Here is a 17,617-nt window from a genome sequence, read left to right as displayed (position 1 = left end):
AAAAACAAATCAAATTTTAGCCTGTTGTTAGAGAGGAGCTGTGTCTGGCACTGAAGACCATTTGATAAATATATGTAAACATGAAATGGTGTAGTTGCACAATAGGTTTCAAACACTGGTTTGCTTGATTACAGCTTTAAGGATCTGTTGTTTAAGAAATAACATCTTCAATATTTTGTTTAGCAAGTAACCAAATGTAAATGTCAATCAAACTTCTGAATAGCAGATGAAGGAGCCTTCTGGCTTACCTTTCAAATTGTGAGACAATGCTGTTAAGTACTTACATGCCTATGGGTCATCACCGGTGAAGAAAGTACAATTTCACAGAAAGCTGTGAAATGCCTTTCAGACGGGGGTTTGTTTGTATTGCAGTTGGATTGGCCTGGTTCTTTCTCATGCTAATATTTATGGAAAGTTCTATATGTGTAAAGGCACTGCAGTTGATCTAGAGAAATCTTTTTTAATACCCAGTGTTAACTCCAGAGTTGGCTGACCTTTTGTTGGCAGCAAAAAAAAAAAGATCTTGACCAGAGCTGAAATGCCAGAGAGGCTTATTGTTCTAGCTTAGCTTCCAGGCTGGCTGTCACGAGGCTTTTTGAAACAGTCAGCTGGGGTCCTAGCAAATTGACAGTGCTACGTGAGACGATGTACCAGTGTTTTGCTGTGTTACATTTTGATTTAGTCATCTAAGGTTCTTTGTGAATGGTAGGAAAAGTAAGAATCAAAAGTTGTTTGTGTTCAGAAACTTAAGGTACAGAATTACTTGCTGCCTTTATGACTGGCCTTGCATAGGACTTTCAAATTTACTAAGCTTTCTCGGTGAGCTGTGAAATTGATGGTTGCCTTTTAATACACAAGCACTTTAATATTTTTAAACTCCTTTAATGCTCACTGTAAACACACTGAATATTACAATAAAAGATTATTTCAGAGAGCTATTTGAATCTGACTTCTTTCATCTCAAGGCATTTTCAGTGGTGAGGGGGTAAACAATCTTGAGATTCACACTGTACTCTTTGTCTGAGTTGCAGTTTAACTATTGTTGCATTTGTTGTTAAGGCTTATTTTCTTTAGGAGAGTTGCTCTGGTAATTACAATAGAACTGGTTTGCATTATGAAATACCTCCTAAGACTGGTATTTTCATTTCTGTTATCTTTCAAAGGTTTGCTCTGTGACCTGCTGTGGTCTGACCCAGACAAAGATGTGCAAGGTTGGGGTGAAAATGATCGTGGGGTCTCTTTCACTTTTGGTGCTGATGTGGTCAGTAAATTTCTGAATCGTCATGATCTGGATTTGATCTGTCGAGCTCATCAGGTATGAATTTTGCTGCTGTTGCTTCTTAAAACCTCTCCTGCTCCCTATCAGTGGTGTATATTTGGAACTTAATTTGCACTGTGTTATTTCTAGAGAAAACAATCTTTCTAATAAAGGGCCTATAAAGGCTGTGTCTTTCTGTTGGCTCATGTTGAACTGTGTGTCTGTTGAGTAGAATACTAACACTGGATTTCTCCATTGATGTCTTCCTTTTGTACTCTCTGTTAAATGTTAGACTGATGTATGTGAACATCGCAGCTAAAAATCTCCAGATTTAGAGGGGCAGAGTGACTTGAATTTGAGATTTACACTGAAGTTTGAGTTCTTCACTTTCACCAGCAGACAATTCCCTGGTAGTTGTGGCTTGAACTACCTCTGCTTTGCTTCATGGAAATATTAAATGCATTTTGACTATCTCTACAAACAAGTCTGTACATAAAAACTTTCACTGTTGCCAGTATTTTGGTTCAGCTATCCAGAGTATTTTGGCATAGATTGTTTTTATTTCCTCACATTTCAGTCAGGCAGTTTTTGCATTGTTAATCCTTTGCACACTTTTTTTATTAGGTTACTTAGAGCAAGAGTGCTAGTTAGGTGGACATCAGGTTTCAGTTTCCTGTATAACATTTCAGTTTCATTATTTAGTCTATTTTAGAAGCTCCCTCTTGCTGTGAAACAAAAATAGGCTCTTTATTCTATGTCACTGTTAGGCTTGGGTACACTATTGGAACACTTAAACTTTTTTCTTTGTAATTTTATTGCTAAAACTTTAGAGAAGATTAAGTATTGATTCCACATGCTGATTGACTTTCTTAACTGCTGATCAAGATTACTGACAATTTTCTGTAGTCATATAGTTGATTCAGTTCTTTATAAAAGGAGGATGATATCTTTTTGCAGATCATGATGATTGCACCAAAGGGAGCAATTGGGTGTATTTGTTGTAATACATTGTAACATGAAGCTTTTATTTCAGAAAAGAGGGAACATCCTTAGCTGATGCATCATACTACTTGCACAATTGTAAAGGTGTATTATGCTCTTAGGCAAGATCTGGCAGAATCACTCTCTTTTTATAATTTTGATGCTCTAAAATCGCCTACACTTGAGGTGTGAGCAGTCAACACCAATTTAAGCAAAACTTAATAGTTTCAAGTTGCAGTGAAGGTGGTATCCAGACCTTGTGTGCTCCAAACTAATTAGGTCAAACATCCACATTCTGTGTATAAAGCATTAAGTGCTGGGAATCCTTACACTGGCAGTGTATGACTGGACTTCAACTATGAAAATATTAAACAGTCAAGCTGATGTGTGCTTAACATTTGAAGTGTCAGACGTGGAGTATAGTGTCTGGCCTGGCATTCAGTGTCAGGTAAGATAAAATGAGTGAACTTTCCTGTCTGAAAGTCAAGACATAAAATAGCTTTTTGATGAGTTCCTTTTTTCTTTCTAATAAAAAAGTCCAGTTTGCCTCAAGAGACTTTTTTTTTTTTTCTTCAAAACTTCGTATGTAAGCCATATTGATTTCTCTGGTGTTGACAGGTGGTTGAAGATGGATACGAGTTCTTTGCTAAACGGCAGTTGGTCACCCTATTCTCAGCTCCAAATTACTGTGGAGAGTTTGACAATGCAGGAGGCATGATGAGTGTGGATGAAACTCTGATGTGCTCCTTCCAGGTATGGTATATTTGTGCATTAAAACAACTGTACAGTGTGGGCTGTATGGACCACGTTAGTGTGCTGGTTGATGTGCTGGTGGTTAGTGTAAAGCAATATTCTTGGGCTACAGAGAGAACTGCACAGGAGGCTGGCATTTGTGACCAACTGGAACTGCAAACCAACTGTTCTCCAGAAAACTGGAATTTGACAATTTCCAAAGTATCACATATTAAGTTGTTTATTCTATTCAAATGCTCATTTCAAAATTTAAAGTTTAATTGGGTGATTTTTTTTTTTTTGTCATACCTAGTGATTGGAGTACACAATTATACAAACTAATGGTTATAGGGACCCTTTTAATATGGCTGCTTTGATCAAATTTTATTCCTATTCCTTCCTGGATGTGTTTTCAGCCCCTTTTCTTTCCCCTTTCCACCTCAATGCAGTGGTAGAACTGGAAGAATTTAAAGTTGCTGTTACTGTTGCATGTAGAACTAAGAAATTTGTAGGGTTGTGATGTGATTTCTGCCACCCCTACCATTCTCATCCCTGTTGTTCCTGCTGAACAAGGTTTCATGTGGGCTTAACAGTATTTGAAATGTTCTTAGTTATTGCTGACTCAAAGGACCTTCTTTATTTTCTCTAAGATATTGAAACCATCTGAAAAGAAAGCCAAGTACCAGTATGGTGGACTGAATTCTGGGCGTCCAGTCACTCCACCTCGCACAGCTAATCCACCGAAGAAGAGGTGAAGAAAGGAAATAATGTAGAAAACACCATCAGATCTGTCAAGGACAAAACTCCATATTACAGTATATAATAAGTGTGCACTGTAAAACCATCCAGCCATTTGACACCCTTTATGATGTCACACGTTTAACTTAAAGAGACGGGTAAAGGATCTTTATTAATTTTTCTAGTAGAAAGATGTGCGACACTGTATTGTAACAAGTATAGCTCCAAGTTCTAATATCCAGCATAGAGAGAAAAAAAAATTAGGAAAAACTATTTCAACTACATATTCACATTTACCACGGTTTTTAAAGTTGACCAACATCCCAGTTAAAACTTGGTGTAATAGTTAAACCAGATGAGAGCATGATGTTCCATTTGTGTAATGTGGTCTTATTGTTGCTTATTTGCTTTTACTTTGGTTATTTTGTAGCTAGAATGATGCGGAATATGGTATCTAGTCTTATTTCCTGGCTCTTTGAAATTGATATGAGGAAGGGGCTTTCTAGAACAGCCATTGATCTCTTATCCTCCCCCTAATCCCTTGTTTTCTCATCATAATGCTGTGTGCCCCATTATAATGCAAAGTTTATAGTACAGTAGTGATTAAAAGGCAAACTGAGTCCCAAATGCCCAGACTGGACAGCTTGGCAGCCAACGTACATTAAGACAGAAAAACCTGTCCTGACCTTTTAACTTAATCTGCCACACAATGAATTTGTGCACTACACTATTTTAAATTATTGACATTACACTGTGCGATGGCACTTCATTTAACTTAGGACAAAAATGGTATTGCCTATTAGTTGGTAACTTGATTTAGTGGTACCTTGGCTTTAGTTTTATTAGCATGAAACACCTTTGGCATGCTTAGCTTCCAGGTAACTTCCTACCTGCATCAAAATTCATTTTACATAGTTCCACAGAACATGAAGATCCTTATTAGCTAAGCCTTTGAAAGCTGACATTCTTTTTCAGAAGAGGGTGTGTTTAAATGCATGTTCTTCAACATACAATAAGCTAGATGGTGGGTGGTGAGCTGAAAATGCTACAGGAATGTCCAACTTTATAGTAAGGCTTACGTCACTAAAGAATCTATCATTTGGATTTTCATGATCAAATTTCATATTCTATTGTATAGACTTCTGCTTTGTAGTGTACTATAGTAGCAATAATTTCTGTATGTGATCAAGAGTTAAGCAGTATTTTCAGTTCTCTCCTTTATTAAAAGAGTTAACATTGGCAAATGGCAAGATATAGAGAAGATACAAAATATATAGTAGGATAAATGAAAGGCACACAGATTTGTGATGCTTTAGGATGCAATACTCATTGGACACAACTACAAAAGCTTTTACTGAATACTGTCAAATTTGTTAGATTCTTTGGGGGAAGGCTGCAGATTTATACCATTCTAAATGTGCATCAGTAGATGTAAAACTCTTGACTTCAGTATTGTCTTTGAAAATGTTAAATTGAGGATTCTAGTAACTTATGTTTTATGAACTGGCACATTATATAATGCAAGAGATATATTGATTTCTGACACAGTGAGCAAGTCTTTAAAATGGATTTAAGTCTCTTTTCTAATTCCATTTTGTTTTAAATGCATATTTTAAATGTAGGTTTTTTCATTTAGTAAAAGTTGTCTAATTCATTTGAATGAAGTCTGACTGGTTATTTTAACATACCTGACTTACTCAAAACATGTGGAGTTGGTTGTTTTAAAAGAGAAGGAAATCTTACAATATATCTATCTGTTACTGATTTATACTGGGTTGGTCTGTGGTTTTGACCAATGGTTTATTCTACCCCGCTTTGAGGCAAACACCAGTTTCAATGCTTAAAATAAAATGAAGTAGATTTTTTGGACATTGTTCAAAGACACTTGTTCTTGAAAGTCAGTGCTAAGAGCTGTGTGAGAGTAACTGCAGTTTGAGACAAGGTAATTAATGAAATCTAATCTGTAAGCATTGACATGGTTACTTCCTGCTCTAAATCATTGCTTACTTGAGATTTATTTTTGCAAGTTTTGAAAATGCTGGGTTTTACCAAGTGCCAGCCTCTACGTGTTACCAAACATCTGGATTAATCCTTCTCCATTTTTCTTTTGTTTCTGGAACAATGTCTTCTGTATCATAAAATGTCCAGGTGTAAAGCTGTATGTTATGTGAGTACCTAACATGCTCGCTTGTGTTACAGATGCTATGTCAAAAGAAAAATAAAGTCTTCGGGCCTTCTTCTGTGTCCTAAAGATACAGGAAATTTTTAGTTTGTTTAATGGCACTAGTAAGCCACATTGGGTGCTGGTATTCTGAAGAATTGCTGTTTTTATATAGCAGCAGTCATTTGGAAATTATTTGAATGTTGTTTTGATTTCTGGAGAGTTGGAATGTCTGCTAACGTCGCTCATCATCTATATGGTGGAAAACACACATGCTGTAGTAATCTTACCCCTACAGATATGACTGGTATTCCATACTAAAAGCAAGCTTGATACATAACCGAACTCACCACTTCAGATTACATTTGCAGGGTTAGTATGGATCTCTGGTTTTAATATTGTCTGTTCTGGGAGAATTAGAAAAAATTAAAAAATAACCTCGGTCTAATTCTACAAGGATAAAATTAACTTTCTTCTACGGAAATTGCTGGTGGTCTAATGGCTAATAATTTTTTTTCACATAAGCATCTTATCTGTAGAAGCCTTGAATGCTGTTAAATAGCACAGGTAGTGGGCTGGGAATAAACAGGAGCATTCTCATATGGGCTGTTGAGAGGCATATAAAACATTACACCATTTGAGATTTGCTTTGCCATGTTTACCCCCCCCCCCCATCTTTATCTGACAGTAATATTCATTCCATGTTTGTAGTAGAGTACACGTGGCTCACAACCTCTTGTCTTGTTCCTTTCTGGTTGATGGGCATTTTGAATTTCCCAAATACTAATCTAAAATATGCTGCAAGGGATGCAGCTATGGTCTCTTTTGTGTTGATTGAGAACAAGAGTCTTATTTTGCATCACTTTTTTTGTATGCTTTATAATGCTTAGTGTTTTCTATGCATAGATAATTGTTCACTGCTTTAAGGGAGGAAAAAAGTTTCATATAGTTGTGGTTGTGCTGCTCTAGTACCTTGAACACTTTCTGTTTAGCACATTGTTTGTAGTGATCTGATGTATTTCCAAAAACTGCTGTAGTGGAGTACATTTGGTTTGCTGCATATGGACACACAGGAATACTTGTGGCCACTGAAGTCTGAGTTGGTTCTAAGTTTAGTGTGATTAATTGCAAGTGTCCTGCTGCCAGGTGTCACCAAGTTTCAGGATCCTGTTATGAAGACAATCTCTGTTGGTAGTGTACTCTCTGCTGAGAGGGAGGCCAATGGGTAGGTGTGACATCAGCTTGTAGCATCCCAGTGCTGTGCACTGCTGTGCATGCACGCACTTGTCTGGGCAACTGATGGAAATTCATCTGATCTGCAGAAGGAGGTTGTTTTTAAGGTCAGTAACCTTACATCCTTGTTGTAAGCTTGTTTGGTCATAGAAATCCACCTTGCTGTATTTCTGCCAAAGTCAAAATCAATGAACAAAAGGGTATCTTTAAATGAAGAAGTGTTCCTGTCTATGGCTTATCTTTCAATAAGTCGAAGTGGAACCTGTCAGATTGAATTGCTGGAGCTCTGTATGATTAGTTTGGGGTTAGGAGACACATTTTTCTTGCTCTCAAGTAATAGAAATATAAAAGACACTATTGCTGTTGAATATGGTTGAACTGAAGGTGATCTGAGAGTAACTGAATAGCTGGAATCTTCAGAATTTGTAGATGACAGACAAAAATGTTCCATGCTTGTCCTTTAATGTAAAGCTCAGCGGTTAACAGAAAAGGGATTCTGCTTTGTAGAGGCTTATGTAGATAACAATTGTAAAGGCCTAGTCTTTAACTAGGTATTGAACTTCTGGCTGGCAGACAATTAATTTTTGTGTCCGTGGCTGGTCTTTCTGGGACTGTCCTTGCTGCCATCTTGGTTAGAGATGAAGATGCCTTATACAAACTTGCCAGGTAATATTGCAGCTTAGCAAAAGCAGAGACAGTGGTACTTCAGTGTTGTATTGCTTTTGAGCTCATTCAAATTGCAGCTTGGTTTGTGATTAGTATCCATCTGCTTTGGAATGTACATGAGGATTATTGTGAATATTTGGCTTCAAATGAACTTTTGGAAAAGCAAGGACAAGAGAATTCTCCTTATGCTGGGGCCAAGATGTCAACAGCACAATCAAATGTCTCAGTCCCCATGGGTTAAAGGACAGGGAGGGTTTTTTGATGTATGTCAGAGTTTGCAATAAAGTTCATGCATATAGCCATTCTTGTCAATAAAAAGGAACTCAATGAATCAACACCAAGGTTGGGACATTTAAGCAAAGCCCTGGATGTTTTGTTCTGTCACTTTTCTTGCTTCTGCTAATTAGCAATAGAACTTTCAAGTTCACTCTCAGTGCAGCTGTATATCCTTTTTTCACTTGGATCATGTGGATTTTGCTTGCCTTGTTCCAAAGGTTTATCGAGGTTTTGGAGACAGCATCTAACCAGGTGTCTGCATGCAACTTGTGGGCTTCTAACCAAACATTCTCTCTGCACGTACTGGATGATCAAAGCTGAAGGACCTTCAGGCCATGTTGGGCTGAACGCTGAAAACTGTGTGGCTGTAACTTGGTGTTGGGTCAGTAAAGCAGTTGTGCAGATAAGATGCAGGTTTAGGTACTTGGTTTGGGTTTGCCAAATTCTCATCTTCTATGGATTAATGGAACTGGTAGTGCCCGAGCATCTTCCCTGCACAGCTCTCAAGGTGTTGGGAAAACAGCTAAGCTGTCGGGTTACTTGTTTTGTGTCTCGTTGTGCCTTGTTAAAATAGATAATAATGTTAATGGGTAATAAGGACACTTCATTCTTTTTCCCAGTATCCTATTTCAACTCACTAATCTATGCATCTCTGTGTGGCAAGAAATCAGACTTCAAGAACAATTCAAAATAAGTGTCTCCTACAAGCCCTTGCCAGTACACGAGTACAAAAATAATTTCCAAGAAAAACTGCCTGAAACAGTCACAGCAGCTGGAGCTTAAAGTAGAGTATGTGCACTGCCCGTGGCCTAGCACAGCCCCTTTCCTGGGTTCCACTGCTTTTCCTGACAGAATCTGCAGCCCAAGCTTCCTTTTAGTTTTAGAAGCAGCTATATCAGAAAGCAGGTCCAGAACTGGATCAGAAACTAGATCCAGCTGCTGATAAAGAACAGCAAAAACTATTTTGTATCTTCAGGTAAAGATGTATGCTTTATGTGAAAGATAAAAAGCTCATAGGCTGAACCTGTAGAAATGAGCACCACTTGAAGAACTCCTCCTTATATAGGTTAGACATTACTTAGATGTTAAGTTTTAGTGTTTTAACTTCACCCAAGTTACTGTTAAAGGGAGGAGTTAAAACAATTAGGAAGAATTATAATTTGTCTGTTCTTACAGGTGGTTCATATTCAAAACCAGTAAATTTTATTTGCAGAAAGCAAAATAAGTAAGCTACTGATTTTTTTTTTTTCCTGCTAGAGAGCTTTCCCTCCTCCTATTACTTTTGCACTCTTCAGAGTGTAAAAGAGAATGCTGTGGATGGATCCAATTAATTATTGAAAAGGCTTAACCAGAGAAAAATGTTATCTTGAGGATAAAACTGGTGCAGCTCATGATATGAAGCAGAGGAGCGCAGAGCATGGATGAATGCAGAGGACAACTGTTTAGAGTGAATACATTCCATTGTAAGTTTTTCTCCATTGTTCTGAAGTCCCAACAAATGTAATGTGAACATAGTTACAAGTGTTTCACAGTGTTCCTTCTGACATCCAAGCAGCATTTCTACGGTTGCCCCTGTAACTCACTCACTGTCTCATCAAATTTCTGGGCATGTACAAATCAGTAGTTTTCCATTAGCTACCCCAGAATATTTCATTTTTATATTTTAGGTTCCTGTTCCTGGGTGGCCATTTGCAACTTCCACTGAGACAGAATGTGTAACACTTTTGTGGAATGCTGTGAGAGGGAACATTTTAGGAGAATTACATTTTAATAGGCATCTTAGCTGCACCTTAATTGCATCTGGTTTCCAGGAGGCTGAGTGCAGAGAATGAGCTAAAAGACTTAAGGTTCTTTTCTTGAAGCAGTAGTGGAGAACAAATACCATATTTAATTCATTCCTACTCAAGGCTCTTACCTAAAGGTACAATGCATGACTGACATGGGCGGCTTAGAGGTTCTTGCCTTGCCTTTACCACCTAGAGTAAGAGGACATACTTTTTAACTTGGTCTGACTTGTTTATACTGATACTATTACAATGATTTAGCATGGTTACTTAATAAAAAAGACCAAATCCAGTTGATGTAATTTCTTTTTTTGCTCAAATTGGTCTGGCACGCAGATGCCATCTAGTGGTCACAGGATAGTGCAGGGAAAGCTATTACTGCAACTGCAGAACTGACTTTTATTCCATATTTATCCTGCTCTTGTCTCATATGAAAACCTTATTTCTTGATCAGAACTGAAATATGTGCATGGTGCATAACAACTCAGACCTTAATGCATTAAAACTAGGCTTACCTCAGCTAGATGTACAAATTTATTTCCCAAAAGTTTTGCAGACTTTGTGAAATCACTTAAAGTATCTGAGGATTCTGAAGGGGGGTAGTGAGGTGTGGAGAGAATCAGAGCTCCCATGAAAAGTGTAGAAAAATTAGTCTTTGTCTTGGTGAAGATTTTTGGATTTCTTCCCCCACCTCTGGAATCTTCTGTTTTCAACTCTGAATATGGGGAGATTTTAGATTATCTGCATTGTTTTCCAGTGATTGGAGAAGGACTGGTGGAAAATATATAAGAAAAAGCAGAAAATATGTTTAGATCTGGTATATATCAAAACTACAGAAAAGAAAATATATTAAGTTTTGGCTTTGATGTGGAATTTCAATTGGGAGATGCTATCAGAATAGGGCTGGTATTAAATTTTGACACCTTACTTAACCAAATATTGTACTAGTTGTGTTTCTTCTAGTTACATGGTTTTTCTTCATTCTACTTATGGGCTGGTTATTATAGGCATGTACTGCTGAAAAGAGATTTGCACAGTTTAGACCTGATTTGAGAGAATCACTTGATGTTTAGTGAGGTTCCACTGGTTGTATACAATGAGTTGCTCTTGAAAAGCTGTATCTACACTAGTTCAAGGCAATTTTGTGGCACTGAAGTGAATCCTCCTGACTGTCCTCATGTACTGCTTTGGATTGCAGAGCTTCTGCTGTTGTGTGCAGATTAGGTCTTTTGGGTTAGTTGTGTGCAACAGAAGTTTGTTCCTAGTGTATGCCCATGGTGTCAGTGGTCCAAACTAGTGAGTCCCACTGAAGTCTGTTACTCTGCTGTCCCACAATCTGCACAATATCCTTTCTGTTCTTTTTGTCATACTTTCTGTTGCTCTGATTAGGCAGAAAAGAAGAAATGGACAGTGGTGGCTAAGTCTCTTTGGCTTCCCAGGTGTTACAGTATGGTGGGACCTTAGGCTGCAGTGAAATACTCATTTTTCTGTCTGTCATGAGAGGGATAAAATCTTTGGTGGCTGGATAACCCAGCAGCAGTGGGAAGAGGCTGTGCACTTCAGCAGTCCCTGACTACTGGGAGATCAGCAGCTGGGGTATGTAGTATAGTTCAAAAAGGATGAAGAGGCCTTCTTGAAGACCGGGGCAAGAAACATTTTGAGCATTTGTCTTTACTACAGTGATACTGAAGAGATCTCTTCAGAAGCATTCAGCTTCCTGTGCAACTGAGATTCTCTCCAGGTGAATTTACTGTTTTCCTATCCAGCTTGTTAAGGTGGAGGAGGGGGACAGGCATGTGAGGCTTCAGATGGAACTACTACCTGGGGCCTGAGTGTGTGGGGAGACAGTGGGTTGCTAGTCTGAGTGGGAGGGCTGCTTTAGGTCTTTAAAAGCAATTCCACAAAGCTGTGAGGTGTAGGGGAAATCTGCCATGAAACAATTATGCCTCAAAGTGCCTATTTTCTGCCATATGAGATCTGTCCAATGAATTATACAGAGTGCACACAGGGGTCAGGGGCCTGTGTAACCTTCCTCAACTTCCAGGGACAAGACAGTGTCTTCCCCTCTCTGAGTGCTGTAGGGGATGAGCTGATGACAACTGCACACAATCCTGTGAACAGCAGCAGGGACAAGTACTGGTTGAGGTGTCAGTTTACTTGAAATGAAAGGCAGTTACCTGCTGACACCATAGTGATGTTTTTTCCCTTCCACATTCCAACAAGTTTGAAAGGTTTCGTGGCAGCTGTTCCTTAATCAGGTCCTGGGAGCAACAGCATGAAGTTTGTTCTAGAGGAGATGCCTTGTACCACTGTGTGGTCACTGCAGGATTGGAGGTTTGGATGTCAGGTACAGAGCTACTATTGCAGTAGGCAGCTGTGGTCATGGAGTGGTTGTGGGCTAGGTGCCCCTGGGGTGGCAGGAGAAAAAGGATGTCTTGTCCTGCTTGCTGTCATGATTTTCCTAACATGTAGCAGTCCAGTGAGAGGTAGACAAGATTTCAAGCACTGGTTGCTGAGGGGAGGTTATGCTGGAAGGTGTGCTGTTCATAGTTGAGGTCTGAGGTACAAGTGAGAAGGGAATAGAGAGGGAAGAACTTGTAGATAGTCCTGGTCACAGCTATCTGCAACTTCAAGCAGGCCTGGCAGCAGTTCTTGGACAGCCTGTGTGCCAGACTCCCTAAGGCTCAGAAGCCGGAGGCTCTGGGAAGGTGGTGGGAACACTGATATCTTCAGGAGGCATTTGATTTCCCTCCAGAGTTCACACATGCCGTTTCTTGGTAGTGAGTCGTGATCCAGCTGCAGGAAAAAACCAGGGTCAGCCTGATCCTTTGAGAAGCTTTCACATGCTTCTGGCCATCAGTTACTCTCTGCACTCAGGTGGGTGAGCAGGAGCTCGTGTGGTGTGGAAACACAGCCTGTACAGGCTCCCTGGTCCTTCAGCCTTCCTCAACACTGGAGTACGTATTTATGTTATACCCCTTTTGTTAAGTTACACTCTTAAGTTTTGGCTGATAGGGATTGAACATAGTCCTCTGAGAACTAAGAGAAGTTTGTATTAATCTACTCATACCTATCTGTTTCTCTACCCCTGAAGTTCTAGGCCCCAGTGGTTCCCTGACAGCCTTGTGTTTACTCACATGAGGGTTATTCTCATGGAATACAATTTAGATTTTGCTGACTTGTGCTTTTCTAGGGAAGAAACTGAGCCATGTGTGAAACTAGAAGGGTGTGATGACTCCAAAAAGGAGGCTTCAATAAAGGCTGGGCTCAGAATAATTGGATGCCTTCAGCTTTTGCTGAGCTATTGGTTCAAGCATCTGCTTGAGAGTATAGCATGTACTTGTTTTGCTATAAAATATATTCAGTTCTTCTAGCAGTAGGTAGTAGTTCAGAACAACAAAGAGCTTTTGCCCTCAGGGCTCTGTAGTGTTGAACTGAGGAAATGAAGCTCTGAAGCTTGTGGCAGCATGTGTAGGTGTCATTGGACATACCTTGTTGGGCACCTCTGGTAATCATGCAAGAGCTTGACTATCACATACTTGTCAGGCATCAATTTATTCCCATACAATGTTGTGTATTCCTTTTGAAGGTGACAACAGAGAAATCTTAATGGGCTGAGTGTTTTTTGCTTGGATGAACAGCTTTTGCTGCCTTAAGAAAGAAAAAGCTTAGTAAAATTAAGTAGCAGATGCAGGAATTTGAGTTATGAAAACAGCCAGGCGGTGGCATCAGTGCGCAGCAAATGAGCATTTGAACCTCCCTTGAGGAAGACCAGGGCTTGTTTAGTCCCCCAGGCCTGTACAAGTGGGCTTAGATAGGTGAAGTGCAGCTTTTTAATGATCAATAACTAATTATTTGCAGGCATTTATGGTTAGCTGCTTTTAAGGGGTTGGATGTGATAATTTTTGTACCAAATTACTCAAACTGTATTTGTGTGCCAGTTTGTGCATGTAGGTTTGTTATGGTAATATCCTGAGTCGCTGGTTTTGGTGTTCTGGTCTTCAAACTGCAGAAGACTTTTTTTGGGGGCCTGAAGTTCATAATGTTAATGCTCTAAGAGATGTTTCTCTATGCTGCAAACCTCATTCTTTCCTATCCTGCTTTTATGTTTGCAGAATAATCCACCAGTACCTGAGCAATAAATCTGCCTCCCAACCTTTTAAGGTAGATAAGTATGATGGCAGAAAAATATCAAAGGTGTTTTTGACAATAGTGATACTGAGGATTAGAGTAAAGATGAGTTCTTGACTCAGGCCTGCAGCCAGGGTTAGATTGCTACTTAAATACACTAATAGTGTACAGTACTGCCAATGCTGGCCACTACTTCCTAATAAAGGGTTCTGGCTTTTTGCTTGGAACAGCCCCAAAACTTTGGTTCTGCCTTAGTCTTTGTTTTATCCAATTTCCTTTTTATTTCTTCATTTGAACTTATTCAAAGGAAGAAAAATAAGCTCATCCATATCAAACACTGCTTTGTTGTGTTTTTGCTGTCCCACAAATAACACATCTAAGCAGCAGCTGAAGCAAACACTGCAATTCCTCCTTCACAACAGTGTTGTCATATTGGCAGTAGCACTGACCTGCCATGGTGTTAATGTGCAAAGTTTAAATTGCCTTGTATTGTTGGCTGCTCATCTCCCTGTGCTGTGATTGCTGCTAGATACCAGCCTTGTCTTTTTGTACTTCAGGAACTGATGCCTGCAATTCCTATAAGTGGTTCAACAGAGCAAGAAGCATTGTGAGACAAGAAAAAAAAAAATCATGATCCTTGCTCAGTTTTATTTACTAGCACATCCCAGAGGATTACCTGGCAATGCTGGGCTGATGGTTGGGAATGCTGCAGTGGTCTTGCATGTGAGAGTTAATTTCTACGAAAAATGGGGATGAAGGCATCTGTCTGCATTCTTCCCATTGGAACCATTTGTTAGTACCTGTGGAAGATCCCATGTCAACATACTGTCCATGAGGTAGGAGCTGGACTTCTGCAACTTCACAATTGCTTCTTGCCATCCCTGTCCACAAATTTCAAGTGTCTGTAATTCTTTAAAACTCAGGTGTGCATTTGTTTTGCATGTGTGCCATTTCTTAAAAACCCAGCATATATTCTTAAATTTATATAACATTAGCCAGTGATATTAGAAGATTAGATTACTGTACATCTGTCCATCTAGGAGATAGACAGCAGTGTGTACTATAACTTAGAAAGAAGAGCAAGTGAAACAAGGAGAGAGCACTAAAATGGCACACATACTGCTTTGAAATAGGCATCTGAGCCTACTGCTAACTTTTACTGGAAACCACTCAAAATTCCTCTCTGAAATAATATTTGAAAATCAACTGGTTTTATCCATTTTCCTGTAGGAAAAGCAGAAGTGGTGTGCTGCAGTTGATGTTTATCTTGTTTCAGTATCACTGTTTTTTTTTCTTTTCCAAGAAAATGGTCCACATATGACTTCATCTAGCTTGAGTATTTCCATTCTGGGAGTAGTAGGCATTATAGGCCTTGTGGGAAATAAGCTAGTTGTATAGTTTCATACCCACTTATGATGGTCTTTATGAATCCACTTTTTTCAGTCTGAAAATCTGACTTATTTTAGTTGCTTCTGCTTCCTGTTTATTATTTTGTGGCTTCTGCTGCTATCCTTTCTTACAGGTAGCTGTTTATGTGTATGTGTATACATTTTCAAGTATCCCTCAACTTCTTTGGTTAGGTGGCCAACCTGAACCCCCCTAGAAACCCAAGCTCATTAAAAGCAAAGCTAAAAGAAGCAGTTGAATTGCAGTAAAGGTTAACATACTCTGCTGAGTATGTTAATGTGTTCTGTGCTGCTTTAGCAAGTGTTTTCCTGGTATCCAGGCTACCTATCATATGGCTATTCAGCTGGAGGTGGTGATAGTTAGTAATGCTGTTTTATAAACAGTACAACTCAGTGTGAATAACCCCAAGAAACAAATACATCTTTGAAATGTGTGGTGCTGCTGGCCAAAAGAGTAGACAAAGTGGCCTTTCATTCAAAGTTAGAGATAGGCCTGTACTCACTTAAATGTGTACTGCAGTTATTTAGGAAAACAGCATCTAGATGTTTCTTTTACAAGCTAAAAGAATTTGTCAGTTGAGTTGTGTAATCTATAACAAAGATAGTGATAGAATTTATATAATGCTTCTTTTACCATTTTCCACAAAGCAAGACTTTATCTGACAACATGATGACCTCTTATACTTACATTTAGTTTTTCCCAAGAATTCAGTGTCCTTCAGCAATAGTCACTTGTGTAATGTCTAGAAACAGAAAAAACCCCATAGCTGTTTTCAGTGGCAGGTCATCTGTATATCAAATACTTTTCTTCCTCCTGGCATGATGTTCCTAAGGACTGTGGAGATGCTGCTGAGAGATTGTAGAACTGAACCACAAGCCTGAACACCTGGAGTTCAGTCTGTGGACCCTGGACCTAGCATATTTCTAAACCTCCTTGGCTCGTTCTTCCAAAGAGGTGAACTCTTGAAGATGCTGCCCCCTCATGCTTTTATTGCAACAGTTCACACTCTATTTATGATGTGAGGTAATGTGAGACTTTTTTGGGTTTTTTTTAGAACTCCAAACTGCCACAGATTGGAGCACTAACTGCAGCCATGTACCATCTGTTGTTGTCTCTTGGCCATACGGGCATGTTCCTGAATGTCCCCTGTGTCAATATCCCATGTGTGATAGGTAGAGAGGTTTAACTATTTGTTAATGTAGCACCAGTGTGTTAATATCTTTTTAAAGCAAGTGGTTGTCTTGTATTAGAGGGTGATTGCCCTGTATCACATGCTGCTTTAATTCAAACCGTTGTTACAGCAGGTATTTTGGAGAAAAAACTTGTAATTTGCCAGGCACATTAAATGTTCATTGATTTCAAATTCATAAACTCACAGAGTTACAGAATGTAGCTGTATCCACAACCAATGTATTTCTGTAGTTATTGACTTCCTTGAAATGCTATTTCACTAACAAGAGCAAATGTTGCTCCATAAAAAGCAAGAAGCTTATGTTGATCCCTGTAATTACTCTTTAAACAGATGGAACATACATGTCCAGCTCGTTTCAGAAGCCCCAGGCAGAGCAGTTTTGCAGTTAGGAGGATTTAGTCTCACTTCCCTGAAAAGGAATGGCGGGAGAGAGAATTTGTTAACTCTTCTTGATTCTTACTGCCCAGCAAGTGTATTATTGAAAGGACATGGAAAGCCTTGGAGAAGTAGCTAAATAGGAACGAATGCTGCCTGCACTAAGTGCCCCAGGTATTGAAAAATGCTCTTTTTCAATGTCAGCCATTCCCAGCATGAAGCTTTCAGTGCTGTGATGGCTGTGCTGAAGCAGGCCACCCCTAGTGAGTCAGCTTTTCTGGCCAGAATCCCACATGGATCATTAGCAAGTGTATCCAGTAAAAAAACCTGGGAGGCAAAGGTTTCATCTCACACTGTACAAAAGCCATCTATCTGGGATCAAGGTTTATCTACCACTGCATGGGATCAGCCTTTTATTGGACATGAAAGTCTCATTTGAAACTTGTCTAATGATTAATATCTGCTGAATGTCTTTTGTTGGATCCCAACAAAAAACCTGTCAGGTCATGTATTAATTGAGGCATGACAAGCAACTGATTTTCTCTGGATGATGGCAAAAAAGCAACAATTTCAAGGGCTACAGTTGCTAATTTGGAAATAAACTGAAAGATAGGATCTGGATTTCTTTCTTTTGGCTTGTACTTTATCATTGGGATTTCTGAAAGCAGCTGGAACTTCTGCTA

General features: G+C 39.2%; 1 protein-coding gene across 3 annotated transcripts in view; it reads left to right on the top strand.

Moving 5' to 3' along the window:
• Positions 1-5,971, top strand: part of PPP1CB (protein phosphatase 1 catalytic subunit beta) — a 29,615-nt gene extending 23,644 nt beyond the window's left edge. For all 3 annotated transcript variants that reach the window (XM_059841223.1, XM_059841225.1, XM_059841224.1), the window contains exons 6-8: positions 1,164-1,315; positions 2,858-2,992; positions 3,622-5,971. In XM_059841223.1, coding sequence (XP_059697206.1) covers positions 1,164-1,315; positions 2,858-2,992; positions 3,622-3,726 — 392 coding nt within the window. In that variant the 3' untranslated portion in view covers positions 3,727-5,971. The remainder of the gene's footprint in view (positions 1-1,163; positions 1,316-2,857; positions 2,993-3,621) is intronic.
• The last annotated feature ends 11,646 nt before the right edge of the window (positions 5,972-17,617 follow it).

The sequence above is a fragment of the Haemorhous mexicanus genome, chromosome 3 (assembly GCF_027477595.1).
Source record: "Haemorhous mexicanus isolate bHaeMex1 chromosome 3, bHaeMex1.pri, whole genome shotgun sequence".
Classification (NCBI taxonomy): domain Eukaryota; kingdom Metazoa; phylum Chordata; class Aves; order Passeriformes; family Fringillidae; genus Haemorhous; species Haemorhous mexicanus.
Note: the sequence above shows the minus strand (reverse complement) of the source record. Positions and strands in the feature narration are given on the sequence as shown.